Source organism: Ovis canadensis, chromosome 3 (genome assembly GCF_042477335.2).
Source record: "Ovis canadensis isolate MfBH-ARS-UI-01 breed Bighorn chromosome 3, ARS-UI_OviCan_v2, whole genome shotgun sequence".
NCBI lineage: Eukaryota > Metazoa > Chordata > Mammalia > Artiodactyla > Bovidae > Ovis > Ovis canadensis.
The window spans coordinates 38,886,769-38,910,319 of NC_091247.1; the positions used below are offsets into that span (position 1 = coordinate 38,886,769).

Sequence of the window (23,551 nt, forward strand, 5' to 3'; positions counted from 1 at the left end):
TGTAAAACATACATGTAAACCAGCAAAGAATGCTTTTGTCCTGCAGCAGGCTGACAAAGATTGTGTTTATGTATGGTAACCTCAAAGGCCAGTTGAGTATGTAGATTTTCAGGGTGCTGACTAAAGGAGTGATTAACTAAATGGGACGGCGAATAGGGAGGACTTTCGGGAGACAGGTCTTGAACCCTGTTAATGAACCATGTTTTGATAAATATGAAGCACGTGGTTTGGCAAGAAGAAGAAAGAGACTTCCAGGTGCAAGAACAGTGAGGAGCCCATGGGTCTTGGGATTATCTGTCCACGGATCACCTCCTCTTTATTGCTTTGGCAAGAGTTTCGAACAGTTTTGAGCCCTTATATGGAGTTTATTATCTTTGCAGGATCCAGCAATCAGCCTGGTCTTTTAGCCAGTGTTCCTCAACCAAAAACGCAGCCCCCACCCAGTCAACCGCTACCACAGTCTCAGCCCAAGCAGCCTCAGGCTCCTCCCACCTCACAGCAGCCGCCTTCCACGCCAGCCCAGGCTCTGCCCACCCAGGCCCAGGCCACACCCCAGCACCAGCAGCAACTCTTCCTCAAGCAGCAGCAGCAGCAGCAGCAGCAGCAGCAGCAGCAGCAGCAGCAGCAGACAGCGCCATCTGCACAGCAGCCAGTGGGCACGTTCTACCAGCAGCCGCAGCAGCAGGCCCAGGCTCCGCAGGTAAGGTGGTAAATCTGACCCACACTTTGATCTGTGACAAGGTCCACTAGGTGCAATGAGAAGCCCTGGGAAGACAGAGCCGTGACACACAGTTGTCACACACAGGTAGACACTGAAGCCTGATACAGTGGAGCCCTCACCGCATCGCTCACACCTCTCCCCCTCTCCTTCTCAGGCCATGGGGAATTCTGCACCTCATTGAGGAGCCTCAGCAAGAGGGCTGGTTTTTCAGGACTCTCTTTTGATTCTTGTTTCCTGATGTGACACCATTCTCAAACTGAACCAAAAAACCAGCTATATCTTGTCATCCAGTGGTGTTTAATTCGTTCTGATGTGTCTTAATTTAAATTGTATATTTTTTCATGTTTTTTAATGATATATTTTTATGTCCCCTTTTATCCATAGGTGCCTTTCTCCTCTTTTTTTTTTCTTTCTTTGCCACTTTTTTTTTTTTTAAGAATCTGGGTCATTTGTCCTGTGGAATTTCCCACATCCTGAATTTGATGGATAGCATCCCCATGATGCTGTTTAATATGTCCCACCACTGCCTGTGTAAACTGGTAATTTCTTGAGGCCTCTCAATATTTGCTTCAGGATGATAGTTCTTTATTCTTCTGGTTACATCACATCAGGAGACGTACAGTAGTCTCACCTTACTTGCGGGGGATACGTTCCAAGACCTGCCTAAAACCATAGCTAGTACCAGCCCGATATATAATGTTTTTTCCTATACATGCATACCTATGACAATGTTTAATTTATAAATTAGGCACATTAAGAGATTAACATAATAGCTAATAATAAAATATAGCAATTATACTGTAATAAAAAGTATGTGAATGTAGTCTCTCTCAAAATACTCTTGCAGTGTAAATTGTCTACTTGATGAGGTGAAGTAAGGTGAATGACATGGACTTTATGACATAACTTTAGGCTACTATTGATCTTCTAACCATGGGTTGGAAGGAGGATCATATGCTTCAGGGGATCCTGGATCATGGAGCCATGTTGATGGTTGGGTGTCTGGAGCAGATGATGCCAATGGTTGGAGATCCCAGGCAGGTGCAAGGGATAGTGCAAGGTTTCATCACGCTGTCCAGAACAGCATGCAATTTAAAACCTACGGATTGCTTATTTCTGGAATTTTCCATTTAATATTTTCATATCGCTGATCACCATGGGTAACTGAAACTGTGGAAAGCAAAATTGCAGATAAAGTTTGGTTGTCCTCTATTTTATTAATATTAAGATCAATCAGTGTATTTGGTGTTGTCTTGTGTGATCCAGTCACTTAATATTCGCCTTCAGTTTGTTTCCTGAGTCCCTTAATTCCTTAGAGGTTATAACGTGCTAATACTCTAGCATTTTGTCTTCATTTAGGGGATGAAATTTTTCTGTGAAGAACTTTTTCATCAAGTATTTGCTTATCCTGAGGTACTGTTTGTACAGAAAAGGCAGAAAAAAATGCATGACTCTTTCCCTGTGTTTACCAGTTTTCAGAATAATGAGTTTGTTCCTAGTACCATCCAAAGGTGAACAATGAAGATTTTGTTTTGCTCTTAGTATCACTATGAATTCATGCATCTTAATATTGGGTTAGCCAAAAAGTTCATTCATATTTTTCTGTAGGGTGTTACAGAAAAACCCAAATGAACTTTTTGGCCAACCCAATATATTTGATATGTTCTGTACATTACTGTTAAAAAATTTGTTCAAAAAAAAAAAAAAATTTTGTTCTAACTGTCCCAGGTTTGGCCAGTGAAAGTCTCTTCAAATTGGCTCCTGGGTCCTTTGGCTCTGACTCCAGTAAGCTTTAATGTGCCTTTGTTATTTGATTTAACAGGCTGTTCCAGGATCATTCTACCCTTGACCTGGAATCAGCCATTTCTCTAAAGAGCTGTTTCCCTTTCATGGAAATGGTATTTAGAGACCACAGTCTTGCTGCTAGGGATTTGTTGTTGTTCAGTCACTAAGTCATGTCCGATTCTTTGCAACCCCATGGACTGCAGCATGCCACACTTCCCTGTTTTTCACTGTCTCCCAGAATTTGCTCAGACTCATGTCCGTTGAGTCGGTCATGCTATCTGACCGTCTTATCCTCTGTCATGCCCTTCTCCGTTTGCCTTCAATCTTTCCCAGCATTAGGGTCTTTTACAATGAGTCAGCCCTTCACATAAGGTGGACAAAATATTAGAGCTTCAGCCTCAGCATCAGTCCCTCCAATGAATATTCAGCGTTGATTTCCTTTAGGATTGACTGGTTTGATCTCCTTGCAGTTCAAATGACTCTCAAGAATCTTCTCCAGCACCACGGTTTGAAAGCATCAATTCTTCAGCACTCAACTTTCTTTATGGTCCAACTCCCTCATCCATACATGACTTCGGGAAAGACCATAGGTTTGACTATATAGATCTTTGGCAGCAAAGGGTCTCTGCTTTTTAATACACTGTCTAGGTTTGTCATAGCTTTTCTTCTAAGGAACAAACGTCTTTTAATTTCATGGCTGTAGTCACCATCGGCATTGATTTTGGAGCCCAAGAAAATAAAATCTTTCACTGCTTCCACTTTTTCCCCAGCAATTTCCCTTGCTGGGGATATCCACTTGCTAATAGGTTGGTTATTATTTTTAGACCTTTTCAGTGAACAGTCAGGGCATGCATTTGGTATTTTTCTTAATAAAATGTATATCATGAATTCAAATTTATGTTTCTAAAGCAGATTTGCAATTACAGGATTTTTAACTTCTTGGCTTTTATATTTGTATTTGTCTCATCTGGAAATCTTGATTCCTAACAACATTACCATAATTCTTAATTGATTTATATTTTTAAGATGATACCAATATGATAACTGAAAACTATTTAATATTTCTCAACTGTTTTATTTTCTAGGAGCTTGGCTGTTAATGTGATAACAAGATTATTTGCTTTGTTTTGCTTTTTAGTTGTTGCTTTGTAATTTTGGTTTAATTTTGTTTTGTGAGAATTTAAAACATTTGCATAGTTTCAAAGTTCAATCTGCAGTATTCTGTTCCTTCCGTTCCACATATAGAGGCATCTTGTCGTTTCTCTTTACAGCTTGAGAGTGTTCCTAAGGCTATCTAGTGTAGTTTATCCAGTCACTCCCTGTTGACAGACATTTGGTTGTTTCTAGCATTTTGCTGTTGTAAGCAAGCAGCTATTTATTGACATCTACCTTTTTTGCTAACTCTTTTAACTTTGCCCTAGTAGACAAACAGTATATCTTCCCAGTTAATTTTATAACTAACAATAATTGGGATTTCAAAACTAAGATGCTGATTTTTGTGCATCAGTAGGCCATTGTTTAGCTGTGTTTTTGTGTCTGACACACAGTCCTTAGCAGTGGGGAGTAGAGAAGCATTCCTATCCTTAGGAAGTTTACAAAAGAATATAACTTGAAACCATGCTGCCAGTATGAGACAAAATATCATTAAGTAGTAGAGTATACTTAGAGAAGGCAATGGCATCCCACTCCAGTACTCTTGCTTGGAGAATCCCATGAATGGAGGAACCTGGTAGGCTGCAGTCCATGGGGTCGCTAAGGGTCGGACACGACTGAGCGACTTTACTTTCCCTTTTCACTTTCGTGCATTGGAGAAGGAAATGGAAACCCACTCCAGTGTTCTTACCTGGAGAATCCCAGGGACAGGGGAGCCTGGTGGGCTGCCGTCTATGTGGTCGCACAGAGTTGGACACGACTGAAGTGTCTTAGCAGTAGCAGTAGAGTATACTGAGTGTTCTGAATGTTTAAAGGTGGAATTTAATGAAGAGAGCTATTTGGAAATAATTTTCAGAAAGGCTTGAGAGGACTTACTAGCTGGGCTGACATTTAGGTTATTCTCTTCAGTGTCATCATTGCTTTGTCCAGTTCATGTAGGGAAGAATTTTAATCCTGGCTATTTCCAAATCCCTTTATAAGAGGGATAACTTCTGTGACCGTGAGTTCATTTGTAAGCTTCTGTTACACTGCAGCATGTGGAGTCACAAGATGTAAGTCAGATGGATGCCCTCAGGCCAGGCACAGAAACCCCTTGGAAGCCAGTCTGCAGTGCAGGAGGCAGATAGTGCAGTGGCCGGAGCCGGGCAGTGTAAGGTGCTGCTGTGTTTAAGCGCAGTGCCCTGCGGTTCCCCTCATGAGTTTTCCGGCCAAGCCAAAAGACGCCTGCCTACCCTTGCCTTTGCCTCCAGTGCTGGTCTCAGTTGTTATTGAGGCATTTTCATCCTTTGTGGAGTATGATTCTGAAACAGGCTTTTACTCACCTCCTCCTTCCTGGCCCCCTTCCCCTTACTCAGTTTCAGGCAGTACACCCAGCAGCCCAGCAACCAGTGATCGCTCAGTTCCCTGTGGTATCTCAAGGAAGCTCTCAACAGCAGCTGATACAAAACTTCTACCAGCAGCAGCAGCAGCAACAGCAGCTGGCCACAGCCCTGCATCAACAACAGCTGCTGACTCAGCAGGCTGCCTTGCAGCAGAAGACGACAGTGGCGGCCGTACCACAGCCCCAAGCACAGCCGGCCACAGCAGCCTCGCCAGCCCCTGCCCAGGAGCCAGCGGTGAGAGTCAGCCAGAAGAGGAGCCCACAGTGAGGGCTGGGGAAAGGGTGGGCAAGAGGCGGCAGCAGCTGGTGAGGGAGCTGCTGGACCAAGGCTTGGCTGTTCCCCACCCTGGTGGTTAAAATATTGGATCTTTTCCCAGGGTATCCAAGAAAAGGATGAAGTATTCTATAGAAGCTTAAGGTTTTAGAAAAATGATTCTAAGTTGCTGATGGACAAGTGAACTTGTTTATAGGACATAAATAAACTCACAGACATGGAAAACAAACTTATGGTTATCTAAGGGGAAAGGAGGGGAGAGGGATAAATTAGGAATGTGGGATTAATAAAAGACAAACTTTCTCCTTTCTCACCCTAATATTAGGCCAATGGGAAGAGCTGTCCTTTGTGTCCTTTGTGTCTACTGGTGCCAGGGTCGAGCAGTCAGAGACCAAAGTAGAATTAGAGTGAATCCCTTTCCTGTCTTCAGAGGGCAGTGTGACCACTGGGGCCTTGCCAGTCTCGGAAGGTTCATGTGGGCCCCCCACCTTTACCCTGAGTTCTGACCGAGTTGTGCTTATTCTTTGTCTTGAATGACATTACTGGCCACTTCATGTAAGTATGCAGTACCTTCAAGAGCCTGCTTGCTGAGGCCATTTGCTGTGGCCTGATGCCCCTCTGGGCACCAGAGCATCTGACTATTATTTGAGCCATCTTGTCAGTTTCAAAATTGGGCATGTTCACTTCTAGATATTGGTTGAGCTTAGAATCAGGACCTCTACACGCTCTTCTGATTCACCTCCACGGGTATATCCTCAGGCACATTTGGCTTTTAATGAGTGCTCTTAATTCTGTGCTCACAGAGTGACAGTAATAGAAAACTTTATAGTGATGGAAAAGGGCATTTTACATCCCCAGTTGATAGAGTATCACAGCTATTATCATTCTCGGGCAAGTCCAACCAACAGAGGAACAAGGAAAAGTAAGAAACTGTCTTTCTAAGGATTGATTTCTAATCGAGTTTTGTCACTGATATTAAACCAGAAAACCTACACCCCTTCAAAAGTAAGCAGCGCCCTAAATAGATTGTCTTCTCTGAGTCTCAGCTAAATGCGTGCTCAGTGTCTTTACACCTTCATTTCTGAAATAGCTCAATCTTCCTGCGGGCGTGTGGTAGACAACCATTCTCTGTATTTTTAACAAGTAACAGAGTTCCTTTGCTAATGGAAAAAGAGTTTTTAAAAAGTTATCGTATCATGTAGCTGAGATTTTGTCTCATCCGGTCCTCCTCTAACGGAATTGGAAACTGAGGCCCAGGCTAGAATCACCCGAGATACACAGACTGACAGCAGCAGAGATGGGGCAAGAATCGAAGAATCCTGATCTATGTTCGAGGGTAACAGCAGTGCTCATGCAGCGTCATGACAGAGCTGCCACTGACTATACACTTCTCACAGGAGCCCTCTCTGCTGACCCTGGCCAAAATATCTGCTTTCCTGGGAATGAACTATGATCCTTCTTCATGTTCTTTGAATGAAAAAATACTTGAGCACTTTGTTCAGGGGTAGTTGGTTAAGAATACGGAAAGGGGACAAGAGCAGAATGGGCTTCAGCCAGGTGCCAGAGAGTTTTCCGGCCTTGACCCTTCCCTTCCTCCCATGACTTCATAGGACTTACCTAGAGAGGCAAGTAAGTGAATGTAAATTGTACCGTGCAGCCCTTTCACAGCAGGGATGTGGCCGTATCCTACAGGGGTTTACTGCAGTCTTAATGATCAACACAGGCATGGAAGCAGCATTCCTCATTCCAACGACCTAACTATGCAGTCATTAAAAGTCACGGTTATAAAAGTCTGTACAACAGTATGGAAATGTTCATGGGGTGATGCTAAAGGAGAGATGAAATTACAGGAAGAGTATGCCCTTGAAATAGACATAAATATAAGCTACCAAATAAAAGATAAGAACAGTTGTACTAGAGTAGTGGAGAGGAAGTTGAGGTGGTTTTTCTCCCCTTGTCTATATTCTTATATTTCTTGATGTGATTATACTTCTTTCATAGTTACGTATTTTGCTTTTTAAAAAATCTTTAGCAAGATAGACATCTTGAGTCTACCTTGCTTCTCTCCCCCTGTGTTATGTGTCTCCCTCCTCCTCCTTCATAATCTCATTTTCGGATGAGGAAGCATCATTGTGCAAAAAAGAGAGTCCTGAGTTATAGACATGGATTCTGCCCTCAATTGACCCTGTGACCTTGAGCAAACACTTAACCTCAGGGGGCTTTGGTCTTATCATCTCTAAAACAAGGGAGTTGGAATCCATGCTGTCTTAAGATCCCTCTTGAGTCTTCAGTTTGAGATTCTGATTGGAAATAAAACTGCTCGATAAGGCTGTTGTGGGATGGGTGGCAGCCACTTTGAATTGGTAGCTGTGATAGGATAAGGTGTCATGACAGAACCACGTGTTCTCCAGTGTGTGCATACAGATAATAGGCGAGAAGAAAGGAAAATGTTCTCCCAGTATTTTGGACTCTTCAAAATAAAGGGCCTCAACAGTTAAGTACCCTTTTCAGAGTAATGAATGTCCTAAACTCCAAGAAATAAGCAAGTCTAATTCTGTCTTTAAATCCCTTCTCGTCCCTGCGGGAACTGGCTTTAGTTAGGTTGGCTGTTGCTTCCTGGAGCCCTGAGGAAGTTGTGGAGCTGGAGCTCTGGGCTGCTTCACAGAGCACTTTGCTTCTCCCTCAAAGATGCTGTCAGCTGCTTTACCCTCTGACCTTAATTTGATCAACATTAGAACCTTATATTATTTCATTCATTCAGTTGGCAAGTGGTTGTGTACTCTTAACATGCACATAGCTTGCCTCAGTAAAATTAAAGCCTGAGTCAGTATAAGGACAGAAACCCCCAGGCTATCAGCATCCTGACCCAAGTAGCTGGACACTAGTTTCTGGAATCTCTCCCAGGGCCAACCTTTGAAGACATAGAATGTAGGAGCTGACCTGCAGCATGAAGGGACAGCTCCAATCTGAGATGAGAGACTGGAGGGAAGGGATAGTTCAGCCCCTGAGGCATTGAATAGTCTTAAATTCCTTTATCTCTGGATTAACAGGAAAAAAAGGATTAGGTGTTCCTCAGACTTCCCTGGTGGCTCAGACGGTAAAGCCTACAATGTGGGAGACCTGAGTTCGATCCCTGGGTCGGGAAGATCCTCTGGAGAAGGAAATGGTGACCCACTCCAGTGTTCTTGCCTGGAAAATCCCATGGACAGAGGAGCCTGGTAGACTCCAGTCCATGGGGTTGCAAAGAGTTGGACTCGACTGAGCGACTAAACTAATCTTAACCTTTTTAATTTGATCATTTTCCTTGACATGGAACTTTGTAGATCATGGCTTATGCTTAAAAACTCGCCACATGGGAACAAGGATGTTCCCTCTAGTTTGTTTTTCTGTGGTGACAGTGCCTCCTGCCTTCCTTCTTAAAAAGGCCCATGTCTCATATTATTAGGTCAGTCATCATCAAGGGCTTTAAAATTTTTTTCTTATTGTATCCTCTACCTTGTTCTTTGGTGCCGTTTCCAAAATGAAGGTTGTAACAGATTAATCCAACTGCCCCCATGCTTATATTTTCTCAGAGGTCACTGCAGAAACAGAATCCTGTATGACCCATCCTATCAATGAAACAGAGTGTTAACAGCAAAAGCAAAAAAGAACTGCCATTTCTTAATCACAGTGAAATTCTGTCTCACTTATTTCTAACTAGTAGTCTGTGTTCTGTCAGAAAGTCAGGGATCTCTTAGCAGAACTCATTCAGATCAAACGTGTTTTAGCTGGAGGTGAGCCTTTGTTGGCTTGTGACTCTGGTAGTGGAATGCTTGAAGCCTACCCTTTGGAGGCATTCTGAACAAATTTTGAAAGCAGAAAGTTGTCCTTTAGGAAACTTTCTGGATCTTTAGATCTAGGAATGACTTCTGCAGTCTTTGGGTCAACCTGCGTATGGTTACCTCGTTTATTATTGCTGATGAAGACTGAAATGTATATATAAGCACTGGGTAAGTACTCTGTTGGTATCAGGTTCAAGGCTGCGTCTCAGATTGTCAAGGAAGCCTAGACAATCTGGGTGTTACTGAGACTGTGCCATTTGAGCCATATGTTAGCTCTCACATGGCATTTTTTTTGGTTATACTTGTCTGCTTGCTTGTTTTTCCTTGCCTCCCCCACCCCTCCCCCCTTTCTTGAACACTTTCATCTCTCTTCCTAGCAGATTCAGGCCCCAGTAAGACAACAGCCGAAGGTTCAGACAACCCCACCTCCTACCATCCAGGGGCAGAAACTTGGATCTCTCACTCCTCCATCATCCCCCAAGGCCCAGCGTGCTGGGCACAGGCGAATTCTCAGCGATGTGACCCACAGCGCAGTCTTTGGGGTCCCTGCCAGCAAATCAACCCAGCTGCTCCAAGCAGCTGCAGCTGAGGCCAGTCTCAATAAGTCCAAGTATGTATTGCTTCTGTGGGCAAGGGCTGCTGGGGGGCCATTGCTGTATAATTTTTGCTATGTACATAATTGTGTATAGCTGTATGTATAGGGGTGCGTGTCTGGGTTTAATAAGAAACTGAATTTTCCTGTAGTGCATAGATCAGACTGATCTTAAAAAATAATTTTTTACTTGCCTCACTGTTTCAGTCTGTCATCCATCCCAGACCGTATAGAGTGTTTTCTAAATTCTTGATCTGACCAAATCTCTCCATACCAATAACATTTTCTTGACTCCCCATTTTCTGTGGAATAATATCTGAACTGACTGGCTAACAGATCAAAGCCTATTGTATCACACTGGTAGAACTGCCACTCTCCTTCTGGTCCACTTAGGAAATGCTTGTCTGTTCATTAAGATCCATGTACTCGGTTATTTTTTCTTTGACCCTTCCTCTGGTACCATATATAATTTTGTCTGAACTGTCTTTTGAGCATGTATCACACTGTATTCTTATTTGTTTGTGTGTCTAGCTGACCTGGCCTGTAGGTTTGTCCATAACAAGCACCATGGTTTAACCAAGCTTAGTAAATCTGGTGACAGGTTCTGTGCCTGACATCAAGTAGATCGCAATGAGTGTTTGTTGCATAAATGCAATGTCAAACCGTCAGCTTTCTTGGAACCATGTACTAAAGTTAAAAATCTTTAAGTCATTGCTGCTGCTGCTGCTAAGTTGCTTCAGTCGTGTCTGACTCTGTGCGACCCCATAGACGGCAGCCCGCCAGGCTCCCCCATCCCTGGGATTCTCCAGGCAAGAATACTGGAGTGGGTTGCCACTGCCTTCTCCACTTTCTTGGAACCATGTACTAAAGTTAAAAATCTTTAAGTCATTAGCTAAATGTAAAGGGCATCAAGAGAGACTTTAGAGGAAATTAGGTAATGATACGCAGGAGCCCAGGATGGTGGTAACTGTCCCTATTGCTCTTTAACTGTGATGGTGTCCACTGATGCAGGACCCTTACAGATGTGAGGCCACCAGAATAGGCCTCAGCCCCTCTGGGACCAGTTGTGAATGTTACAGTGGTCAGCACAGGATGCACGAGCCCAGCAACAGGTTGGTTTGGGATCCTGAATGAAAAAACTCACAGATGAAGCCAAAAATCTAATAAGCGAGAGATTAAAGAAGTATTAAGAGATAGTGAATCACAAAATAAAGAGAGATGTTTGTTTCACACAGTGGAAAGGGCATCTGTGGAAACTGCCATTGCCTCGGGAAGACCTGTTAGAAAAATACTGTGGAAGATACTGGTTTGACTTAGAAAATAATTTGATCTTGAAACAAGAAGAATAGATTGACCCTTTTCAACCTTCATGTGTCTTTTTATTTCGTGGGGGTGGGAACCTACCTAGGTCTGCAACCACCACTCCTTCAGGCTCCCCTCGGGCCTCCCAGCAAAATGTTTATAATCCTTCAGAAGGTTCTACGTGGAATCCCTTTGATGACGACAATTTCTCCAAACTCACAGCTGAAGAACTGCTAAACAAGGACTTTGCCAAGCTGGGGGAAGGTGAGTAATCAGTATCTTTTTGAGGGTACTGAACCTTAATTCTACAGGGATATGCCTGTGAAAATGTAGGCTTGGACCCAAGACTTGACTTGGAAGTATGTGTGCAAATCAGTTTATATTTTCTCCAGAGCACTGAAGTCTTTTTGTCCTCAGGAAATCCTGGTCATGTTGTGGGGGCAGCAGGGAGAGTCGGAAACATTTAGGACAGGTTTGGTAGCAGAGATCAGTATGATGTCAAGCACATTTACTCTTTGGAGGTGTGTAATGGCACTTTGTCCTAAGTGGGTGTATTATCCCAGAGGATCATAACTGCTCACCCTGAGAGTGTGGCCTCACTGAATCTTTGTGATCAGAATTCTCTGCTCCTGTTGACTAACCATGGCGAGGAGATCAAATAAGTAGAAGGTACCGTTTCCACCCTCAAATCCACCAGCTAATTTGAAAGGCAGGATGCCTACACACACACACACATGCACACACTCTCTCTCTCTCTCTCTCTCTCTCTCTCTCTCTCTCTCTTCAAAAAACAACAGTATATACCCTGGGGAAAATTCTACAGTATGATACAGTTCAAAAAAAGGTACCTCATTGTCAACAAAAGCACAGGCTAAAAGAATGATCAGAATGGAGTGAATGATAAGAGCTTGGACCAAACATTTTAGCTTCATTATTTTGTGGACATCATTTAAAATATGTATAGGCTTCCCTGGTGGCTCGGTGCTCAAGAATCTGCCTGCCAGTGCAGGAGATACAGGTTCGATCTCCGGGTTGGGAAGATTCCCTGGAGAAGGAAGTGGCAACCCACTCCAGTATTCTTGCCTGGAAAATTCCATGGACAGAGGAGCCTGGCGAGCTACAGTCCATGAGGTCGAAAAGACTTGAACACGACTTAGCGACTAAGCAACAACAAAATCCATATGCTTTCTTGCCCCTTTTTTTTCCTTGTCTCTATTTTTTAATAATTTCCTGTCACTCTTCTTGTTATTCGGCTGTTGGCTTTTACATTAAGCTGTTGTCACTGTGCCCGTTCCTCATAGCATCTCACTACTGCCATCTTTCTTCTCACTCGCTCTCCTAACTGCTTCTAATGTGGAAAACAGATCATCACACTCATTAGAATTATGTAGAGATAAATGGACTCAGTGTGAAGGCTGAAGGCATTCTGCTGTGAGTAATATGCTCAAGCTTTAGGGCTTTAGACTTCCTTTCTTTCCTCAGCTGTTTCTCAGTTACTGCAGTGGCTAGATAAGGACCTAGAATAGTCAAGGTGTTGCCTTTCTGCGGTAAAAATAGTCATGTAGTCAAGAGTAGATGTCAGTTTGGATGCCCTTCACCTCCTGCCTGGGTGTGCATCATGGGATTCTCCTGGGATGAACTGAGTGGTGTTTTGTCCCTCCAGGCAAATATCCTGAGAAGCTTGGAGGCTCTGCTGAGAGTTTGATCCCAGGCTTTCAACCAACCCAAGGTGATGCTTTTGCTGCTCCCTCATTTTCCGCTGGAACTGGTTAGTATGGCAGACGCCTGTAACTCGAGACTTCACTGTCGTCACCTTCCACTACTGGTTTCCAGTCCACAGATGACCCTAGCATGCCAGCGAGCCCCAGATCCTGGGGCTAACGTATTTTCCTTCCTTCAAAAGATTTGCTAAAAAAAGATGGGGATTGAAAAATGATCTAGAGTTACTTTGAACTAGATTGTCAGAATGATCTGGCAGTAATATACAGGATTTGTTCTCTCAAGTCCATAGACATATTTTTAAGCAAATATTTCTAAATTTCAGAAACATCACTCTGTTACTGTCTTGTAATTGCTTAGGTTCTTTGGAATGACTTGGAGGATTCTAAGAATTAGATGTTCTGTCCTGTATCTGAGATTCTGCTTATGCTGATTTTTGTGCATGTGTGTCTGTGCTTCTGGAGAGGGAGAGAGGTCTTTTTAAATGAGACTTTTAAAAAATCTTGAAGTAATAATAAAAACCTAATTTTCCCTTTTATTAATAAACAATATATTTTATTTAGTAATTTATAGGAAAGCATAGAGAAGAAAGTTAAAAGCCCCATGATCACATCCCCAAGAAATTAACACAAGAAATACCATTTTGGATACCATTTTGATGTCTGTTCAGTTCAGTTCAGTCGCTTGGTCGTGTCCGACTCTTTGCGACCCCATGAATCGCAGCACGCCAGGCCTCCCTGTCCATCACCAACTCCCGGACTTCACTCAGACTCACGTCCATTGAGTCAGTGATGCCATCTAGCTAGTAGCATTTAATCCTTTTAGGGTCACAGAGATCTTTTGAGAATCTGAGGAAAGTTATGGATCTTCTTCTTTATGAACACACAAGTGTCCACTGTTTTGTACACAGTTTTCACCCTCAGTTTATGACTCCAACATACATTTTTATAGTCACATTTTAAAGCCTGATTTTTACTTTAAAAATTTAGCATTTCCCCCCTTATATCATTAAAGAAACTCCTCAAATGTAACTTTTAAATTGTCTACATAAAATTCCTTTTTTATGGATATATCCTAGTATATTTAACCAAGTACCTCTTTCTTAAACATTAATTTTATGTTAACATTTTACTGTTATAAATTCCTCAGCAATGGATGTGAGGTTTTGACTATGTTCTTTGTAGGATGTGGAATCTGATCCTTCAGAATTGATCTTTTGAATTATATTGATTAATTACTGCTTTTAACTCTTTATATTCTTTCTTCCTGCTTTCTTTATGTGTGTTAGTAGTTTTTCTAACCTCATAAATTTATTTATTAGAACTTTGGCTGTCATTCCACAATATTTAATATGTAATGAGTACTCTTGCCTGGAAAATCCCGTGGATGGAGGAGCCTGGCAGGCTGCAGTCGCTAAGGCGACTCTTAGGGGTCGCTAAGAGTCAGGCACAACTGAGCGACTTCACTTTCACTTTTCACTTTCGTGCATTGGAGAAGGCAGTGGCACCTCACTCCAGTGTTCTTGCCTGGAGAATCGCAGGGATGGGGGAGCCTGGTGGCTGCTGTCTGGGGTCGCACAGAGTCGGACACAACTGAAGTGACACAGCAGCAGCAGCAGCAGCAGCTCTCTTATTCTTGTTTTCTGGATGTTTTTAAATTTAAGTTTTGATTTCTTTACCCTAAAGTTACTTAAGATACATTTTAGTCGCATTGTGATAATATGGCCTCTGTAACGACAGAGGTAGTTATTGCTATGGAGGAGCTTTCTGTTGCCCAGTTAGTTATTCATTTTATGTACATTGTATGGGAATTAGTTTTCCATGTTGATAAATATTAGTCTACAACACGATGTTTAATGGAAGAATAATAGCATTGTATTTAACATCACTTTTGACGAATACTTGCTGCTGCTGCTGCTGCTCAGTCACATCAGTTGTGTCCAACTCTGTGCGACCCCATAGACGGCAGCCCAGCAGGCTCCCCCGTCCCTGGGATTCTCCAGGCAAGAATACTGGAGTGGGTTGCCATTTCCTTCTCCAATGCATGCATGCATGCTAAGTCACTTCAGTCGTGTCCAACTCTATGTGACCCTGTGGACAGCAGCCAACCAGGCTCCTCTGTCCACAGGGTTCTCCAGGCAAGAATACTGGAGTGGGTTGCCATTTCCTTCTCCTGACGAATACCTAGGTTGTTACTAATTTTCACCACATAAACATTCCTGAAGCTAAGTTTTTATGTATATCCTTTACCATTTCCTTAAGGTAACTTGTAGGAGATTATTTGCTAAATCAACAGATATATATGTGTTTAAGGCTTTATGGAAACAAAACAAAACCAAACCAAAGGAAAAAAAAAAGGCTTTATGGTACCTATTTCCAAATCACTTTCCAAGAATGCTATTCAAATTTTATTTCAATTAACAATAGATGAAAGTAATTTTCACGTCATTTTCCCACCCAGACCAGCTTAGAGGTTTTAGATAGAGGATACTGTTTACTGGCCATTTGTATTACTTTTGGGATTTGTGTTGTTCGTGTCCTTTTTTTGTTGTTGTTCTGTGTTTGTTTTGTTTTTATTAATATGTAAGAGTGCTTCATGTGTCATATATTGTAGGCATTCCCACCAGTTTGTCATTTGTCCTATATAAGTGTTATCTCATCGGACTCTCTCGACAACCCTCGAGGGTTGCCATACCATCTGCATATCCGTTATGGTTGAGGTGACTGAGTACAGACTAGTCTCTTTCCGAGTCGCATAGCTAGTAAGTAGCAGAGTTAGGACAGTTAGTGTCCTAACATTTGGCTCTAGAACTTCCTCTCTCAGGTTTTCTGCCTCATAATAAGGCAAATTTAATAATATTTTCCTAGAAAATCATCTATAGTTTCAAAAAATTTTTCAGTAAGATGGAAGAGTACATTGAAATCTTCTGTAGCATTTTCTTGGTATACACCAGATTTATCATGTGCATTTGTGTTTCTCTTTTTCTTGGTAACTCTAACTAGAGATTTGCTGTTTTATTATCTTTCAAAGACAACTCTATAGAACTGTTTTTCTGTCTTCTAATTCTTTGACTGTTGCTGTTATCTTTTTGATTGCAGTTCCCTGTTTTAGGCTCACTTTGCTGATTTCAAAAAGAATACATAGTAAATTTTTTAATTCTTAAAAAAAAAAATTTAGAATTTTTCTCTCAATATAAGAGAGATTTTCAACCAGCTTGAGTGTGGGGAGGGAGACTGTAATCTCCAGGAAGACTTTTTCACCCATAATTTATTACTCCCTTGTCTCCTTGCTCCAGTTGCCCACCCTACCCCAACTTTTGAGGATTACACTATTATTGAGAGTGCCTTCTAATAGCTGTGTGTTTCCCTTGTAAGAAAGAACTCAAGTTTTAACTGTATCTTGTAAGTCTTCATATGACGTTTTCAGTGTTAATATTTTGAAATAGGCATTTGAGTTATTTGGAAGGTGTATACTTCAAATATTAAATAGTTAAAACTTTTTGTGCATTATTTTTTATTTTTAGCTTTGTTGTCTGGTCTGTAGAATTTTTAAGTTTATTGGTATTTTGGTCTGGTTTAAAGTGCTCAGGGTTGGATATTTAGTTTGACTAGTATCAAGCACTGGTCATTGTCCTTGAGATAAAACATCACGGTGATGACCAGTTATGGTGTGGGTAGGAAAAGAGGGTCGTGGAATAGCTCTAGGAGAGTCTTCTTATTGCTGAATCCCAGCATTTAGTACACTGCTAGGTTCAGTACAGTCTTGTTGAATGAAGGAAAGGAGTTGCTTTCTGCCAAAGGATAGGAGCTTGGATTCGTCAGTGTTAATGACAAAGCTTCCTAATCATTTTCCATCCACTTCCAGTTTTAATGCCTAGTTCTAACTTATTATATATCTTATGTTTTGTTGTTTGTCTGTATAAACTTTTTTTAAAGAGTTGTTTTTTGTTTTTATTTTTGTGTCTTCTCCCCTTTATGCTTACTTTGAAGACTGTAAATGGCAGTTTTTTTAAAGGCCCAACAATTAGAAAACACATATTTGAGTAAAATTAGGGCAGTAATAACAGTGAACATATGTTGAATACATGCTACACACTAAGCGCAGTAAGTGCTTTTGTTCGCTTTATCTCCAGTGATCCCTCACAACAGCCCACAAGAGCCTGAGTGACCTGCCCAATGTCCCAGGTGGAGAATGACAAAGTAGAGATTTGTGCCTGAGCAGCCCAGCACAGTAACTGTGGTCATAAACACATCTCAGAAATCTTATAAATCAATGACATTAAGCTTTTGCAGACATTACAGACATCTTTTTCCCTCAGTTTATGCAGCATTTTTCTATGAACATTTGGTATTTTCTCTGTGTTCATATTTGTAGTGTGAATGAAGAAGACTCTTCATTCTTTACAAGTCAAAGAATATTATATCTAAGTCCCAGAAATGAATATGTCCCCACTTGTATGAAGTGCAGGTTGGCAATATTTTCTGGAAGGTTTCTAATCAAGCTCAGATGGTTCACTGATTTTAAACCTTCTAACCAACCAAGGGAGGAGCTAAGCAGGAAATGTGGCAGTGAGTTGGGGAGGATGACACAAGGGTTATCATCAACATTTTTATGGTAAAAGCTGCAAAAATGTTACTAAACTATGTCCATACATTAGAGGAGAAACGGGCAGATGATTAAAACTTGACCTTGTACCTCTTTTTTAGAAATAGCCCACTTTAATGATATTCTCAAAATGACAAAATTAGATTAGGAGAAGAGTAAGGAGTGGATGTGGCTATAGTGGAGTACAGGGAAGATTTTTGTTTGATAGAACAGTTGTGTATCATTGTTGTGGTACTTAGACTAATTTATACATAGAATCAAATTGCAAGGAACTATATATATACACACCCATACACACAATACATGTGAAAACTTGTATCAATGGGATAGAGGTGCAACAGAATTGCACCAGCGTCAATGACAATGAACTACAGTTATAAGAACTCGCCACTGGGGGAAGCTGGTTCACAGGGTCCTATGTACTGCAACTTCCTATGAGTCTATAATTATTTGAAAGTTAAAACTTTCTTGTACATCCACTTTATAAAAGGCTAGATTAGATTTTAATTCAGAAACAAACTGATTATTAAAATGCAAGGTACAACATGGTAAAGTAGGCACTAGGACACTGTGTTTTGATCATGGGTCTGCTGGTGGACCTCTGGTTAGTCTCTTAACTTCTGGGCTTCATTTTCTCTTCTGAAAAATGAGAAAATTGTGCTAGAAAATCCTGAGATCCCTTCAAGCTCTGGTATTGCGTAAGGTGTATAGATTTTTTGTAAATCTATAAGTTTGCCAAATACAGAGTGAATGCCAATAGTATGGTAAAGGTTGTCCAGAGGTTAGGGCTTGTCTAACCTTGCAATAAGCAAGAAATCAGTTTCTGTCTCTCTGTTTGCCTAGCATTACATTAGACATTTGGTGATAGAATAGGATTCAGTCCCTAAAGAACCTCAAGAGGGAAATGGGTACAAAGGAAGTACCTATACACATATTCTAGATTACACAATAGAATTTGTTTACCTACCAAAATGTGTGATAGGGCTAGTATTGCTGTAGGAATTCTAAAAGAGATCACTAGACTGCAGTATCTAAGGAAGAAGAAAAATTTCAGATGTACAGCTGTCCTGGTTTTATCATTAACTGCATCTCAGACTGTGCTGTAAGGACCAGAGTGTATATCTCATACATTTGCTGTTACACTGAATTATATCCACTCATTTCTCTTTATTCTGCCTCTAAATTTAGACTTTACAATGTGAGTTGGGTTAATAGATGGTAAATACATCTAGATTTACTTGATGTTTTCTGCTTTTCTCTTTTTTCCCTGTCTCCTTGACCCTTCTTTCCCTTCCATCCAACTCCAGCTGAAAAAAGGAAGGGTGGGCAGACTGTGGATTCTAGCCTTCCTCTTCTAAGTGTATCTGATCCTTTCATTCCTCTTCAAATACCTGATGCACCAGGTAGGTAAATAAAACTGAAGTTAAGTTACATCGCAGGGCCTCTTGAGAGTTCTGTTTTAAACACTGTGAGAACAACCTGCAGTCCAAGACCTAATAATAGGTACTGTTGTACATTTTTACTGTGTCTCAATAAAAGGGACAAAATTCACTTGGAAGGCACTTATCCTTAGCAAAGACAGTAAATTCAGCTCAAATTATACCAAATTGTATTCCACATCATATCAGTGTTAAGTTATATATCCTTGACTGTGTTAATGGTAATGTAAAGGGCCTGTGTATTACAAAGAACTTTTAGTCCGTGATGATAACAGTGTTGGGGGGGGGGGGGTACTTACAAGCACATGATAGAAGGAATAAAATCATAATAGTATAGTATACTGATTGCATTATGAGTGACTTCCTGTTTTGTTCTAATGTGCTTTTATTTTTATAAGACAAAAATACGTAATAAAATTTGATAGGGAATGTGACTCTGGAGACCTAGGTTCCACTACTTTCCACTATCTGAACTTGACTTTTCATCATCAAGATAAGTAGTTCTCATCTCCCCTACAATCTGCCATGTACTGATTTTTAAGTAAGCAGTCTAAAAAAGTAAGAAACAGTTAGCATGGTCTGATTGAAACAGCTTTCAAAACAATGCTTGGATGCTTTCCAGTTAGAGTTCATGATGCCAAAGATTTCTCTTTGCTCCCCTCCTCATCCTTTTAGGGGAAGAGGCGCACAATGTGAGGGACAGAAGTTGCCCTTTCCTTCTTGATCAGTCCCTTTCAAAAAGCAAATAGATCCAGCCCCTTAGAAATAACTGGCAGTCATTTTGCTGTTGATAGTTTTTCTTTTTCCTCATTCTTACTTCTGTTGATTCCTTGAACTAAAAGAATCTGCTTGATTTTTTCTTCTCTCCCAAAATGTCAGAGGGATTTATTTGATTGATTGCTTCACAATTGGAAGGGATTGTGATATGGAAATCCTCTACTTACAAAACAGACCCACAGCTTGGGTACCAAGACAGTTTTTATTTCTTTAGATAGTTTGTTGACCCTTCTAAGAAGAAGCAGAAATTTGCCTTCATCAGGTAGTATTGTGTGTAACTGGCTGGACCTGGAGGTAGGTCAAAAATACTTAAAATCAGTAAGAAATGATTCAGGTAGGGTAGTTAAAGAAATGAGAAGAAAGGTGTCAAATAGAGGTCCTTTCCTTTGTTGCATCTTCCAGGTATGCCTGGCAGGGCCTAGACAGGCCAGTTTCAAGCAGATGCCCCGTCAGGTTCATGCCTTGTTCTTACCCAGATAGCCCATGAGCTGCAGAAGCTGGAAGGGTGGCCTCTTGGCACAAGCCAGAGGATGAAAGCATAAATCATACATGTTACTCCTTTGAATTCTCAAATCACTGAGCAAAAAATCCAGGCTTCTTACCACACCCACAAAGCCCTGATGATTCTGGCCCTTGGCTGCCCCTCTGCCCTGAGCTCAAGAGCATTCATCCCCTCAGTTCTTCCTTCAGTAAGCTGACCTGATTCCCACCCCAGGGCCTTTGCACTTTCTGGTACTCTGTTTGGAAAGGTTTTCCTTCTTGTTAGTCGACATTTGGGTCTTGAGCTTAAATGCTGTCTTCTCAGTGAGGCCGTGTGGTCCTGTAGGCACTGTCAGTCACACTCCCTGGCTTCATTCTTCATAGCACTTATTGTGACATCGTCTCTTTTTGCTTCTTCATTGCCTCTTGTTTGCTTGTTCAGTCCCCACCAGAACGTCAGGTCCTAAGGGAGGGACCTTGTCTGTCTTATTTGCAGTGTACTGCCAGTGTCGGGAATACTGCTGGGCATAGCTGGCACTCACTGAGTACTTGCAGATCAAATGAATAAATTAAATAAAACCTGAGGCTGAAAGGCTTTCGGCGGTCCCATTACTCTCCATTCCTGTCTCCAAACACCAAACCCCAGACTCCTAGCTCCATAGCCTTCCATGTGTGACTCTGCCAACCCCGATCCAGGCCTGCTTACCCACTGTTTGAGGAGATATAAACAGCCCACAGCCCACATGTCAGGAAGCTGGCAAACCCCTGGATGAAAGTAGTAGCTAAGCTCAGCAGATCCTCAGTTCCCTCTTTTCATGCTGCTGTCTGGAATTTGGGCTAAGGATGGCACATGACCGTTGTGTCTCTGAATATTTCATTTACTTCAATGCCCAGCCTGTGGCACATTGAGCATTCAGTTATAGCTCTTTATCCCCATATCCTTCCGCAGCATCTCGAAATACTCCAGTGAGGAAAGGGCTGAGAATTTAGGGTCTCTGGTCCTGTGGCAGACTGCGGGTTTGTCTCCTACCCCTCAAAGCAAGCAGTTGGTCACTCTCTCCACCCCATGGTGGACACTGGTCAGGTGTATTGGTTGGTTGGTTTTACATACGTGCTTTCCCCTCCCACACTGATCCTTCCTGGTGGTGAGAGTCATGGAACCTCAGTCTCCTGACAACTGTGTCTTTTGTGACTTGACATTTATTTTATGCTCTTTAAATGTTTACACATATAATATCCTTTGAGCCTACAGATAATACAGATGGGTGGGTGTGTCACGCGGTCTCTTGCCTTGTGAGTGAGGAAGGGAGACCCTAATTCTGTGTGATTGAGCTCCTTGCTCTTTATTGGCCCACAGCCCAAGGCAGCTAGTGGTCTCCTTTGCATCCATCCCAGGTCAATCAGGCCTTTGACTAGAGAGCTCAACTTAAGGTTTAGGGAAATAAAGGAACTGATTTGAACATGTAAGAGCTTGGTTCTAGCTACTTAGTAGCTAGGTGGATTTGGTCAAATCACTCCAACCCTGTTCTTGCCTGAAAAATTCCATGGACAGAGGAGACTGGCAGGCTACTGTCCATGGGGTTGCAAAGAGTTAGACATGACTGAGCGACTAACATTTCACATGACATAATGCCTCATGGTTCATCCATATTGTAGCATATGTCAGAATTGCCTTTCTTCTTAAGGCTGAATAATATTCTATTGTGTTTTGTTCATCCATCCGTCAGTTGACACATGGTTTGCTTCTGTCTTATTCTGTTGTGGATAATGCTTCGGTGAACATGACTATGCAAATATCTCTTCAAAACTCAGGATTCTTTGGGGTATGTACCCGAAAATAGAATTAATAGGACGTATGGTAAATCTGTTTTTAATTTTCTGAGGAACTGCCATACTGTTTTCCACAGCGACTATACATCTTTACATTTCTGCCAGCAGTGCTCAGAGTTTGAGGAAAGGATTTTTATAGCAACCCCTTCATACTGAGCTTTCGACATCAGTGTTCCACAAGACTAAGCAAGAACGCATTAGTTGCCCCATGAGCGCTACTTCCTAGAATTAATAACTTAAAAAAAAATACTTCTTGGCTTACAGCCCTCTGTCTTCTTTCGACAAGGAGGCAAGAGACGCTGCATTTCCTTAGTGGTTTGTTGTTAAGATTGGCATTCTTCTCAGAGCTATTTGCTTGACATCTTCCTCACTTCCTCCTGCTATCTATCTTGTAATATTAAAAGGTCCAAAGTAGATCAGAGTGTGTGTCTTTACTCTGGAGGGAAAGTTTTTCTTCCCACAGATTCAGTTCTCTAAAATGGACTTGGAATGGGTCATGGCGATTGACTTTTGATTCCAGTGTGCAGATGTCACAGGCAGTTTAGTGCCTGGTTTCTCAGTGATAGGAGCTGTTTAGAGTGGCTAAATTCTAAAAACAGCTTCTCTTGTTACAAGACTTCAGGGCTCACACCCTAAGTCAGACAAGACGTACAATTCCCAAAACCACAAAGCTGTAGCAGCCATGTCAGCTTTTTTGATGAGGCTTGCATCTGGCTCTTCTCTGTCTTAAGTTCAATCTGCTTTATTCCTCGTGGTCCTATTTCTAATTAGGGTTGGAATGGGCCCTGAGCAAGCCCTTAGTCTTACTAGCCTATATAAATAGGTATCTATCCTCATTTTTGAGATTTTAAGAGAGAAATTTTACAACTTGCAGTATTCCCTGGTCTCATGCCAGGAAGTGGTTCTGATTATCTATCCTTAGACTGGTTTATGAAGAATTTATTACCCTTTTTGTGATATATGTTTTCCATAACTAAGCCTTGAGAGGAGAGGGATCTACATCTGAAATGGATGAATTCCTGCCTCCAACTCCAGCAGTTGCCTTCTCCTCTCTTCTCCTAGTCCCTGACGCCATTTGACTGACTTTCAAGGAGAGGGGTGGTGCTCAGAGAAGACCCTTTCACTCCCTCCTTCATTTCAGAGTTCTAACAGTCCTCTCCTTCAAAAGCAGCCTTTGTTTCCACTGTCCAGGATAACTAATTCTGCATCCGTTTTTCTTTAGCAGTCTACCTTCTCAGTCTTTTAACTATGATTTGAGTGCTTTTCCAAGCACTTAACCTGACTCATTTTTGAGAACCCTAGAGACTTGGGAAAGAACTGATTATAGTACTGAGAAGAATGTGATAGGAAAATACCACCAATGGAAAAATAGGAGCAGACAATTCATAAAAGACAAAGTATGAATTATCAGTGAGTAATATTTTTTTTAAAGTTTACTGTCATTTAACTGGTACATATAATATACCAATTATAAAGCAGTGAGGTGCTGCAGCTTCTGCTCTCAGCTTGGTAAAGGTGGAAATGAGCCAGTGCCTCAGGCTTAGTGAAGGGATCAGAAAACGGACACACTCTGATCCTGCTCGTGGGAACATCGTTAGTACAGCTCTCGGGGTGGACAGCATGGTCTTTGAGGTTTTACTTCCTTATTGACTTAGCAGTTCCTTTCCAATACA

The 23,551-nt window shown here is 41.7% G+C and overlaps 1 protein-coding gene across 12 annotated transcripts in view; it reads left to right on the top strand.

Annotated features, from left to right (window-relative positions):
• The window catches only part of AAK1 (AP2 associated kinase 1), a 167,862-nt gene that overhangs the window by 116,892 nt on the left and 27,419 nt on the right, over positions 1 to 23,551 (top strand). For 4 of the 12 annotated variants that reach the window (XM_069582940.1, XM_069582943.1, XM_069582950.1 and 1 more), the window contains exons 12-17: positions 381 to 700; positions 5,014 to 5,274; positions 9,512 to 9,744; positions 11,135 to 11,292; positions 12,692 to 12,796; positions 18,660 to 18,755. In XM_069582940.1, coding sequence (XP_069439041.1) covers positions 381 to 700; positions 5,014 to 5,274; positions 9,512 to 9,744; positions 11,135 to 11,292; positions 12,692 to 12,796; positions 18,660 to 18,755 — 1,173 coding nt within the window. The remainder of the gene's footprint in view (positions 1 to 380; positions 701 to 5,013; positions 5,275 to 9,511; positions 9,745 to 11,134; positions 11,293 to 12,691; positions 12,797 to 18,659; positions 18,756 to 23,551) is intronic. The other 8 variants (XM_069582941.1, XM_069582944.1, XM_069582951.1 and 5 more) reach the window with 6 other exon arrangements.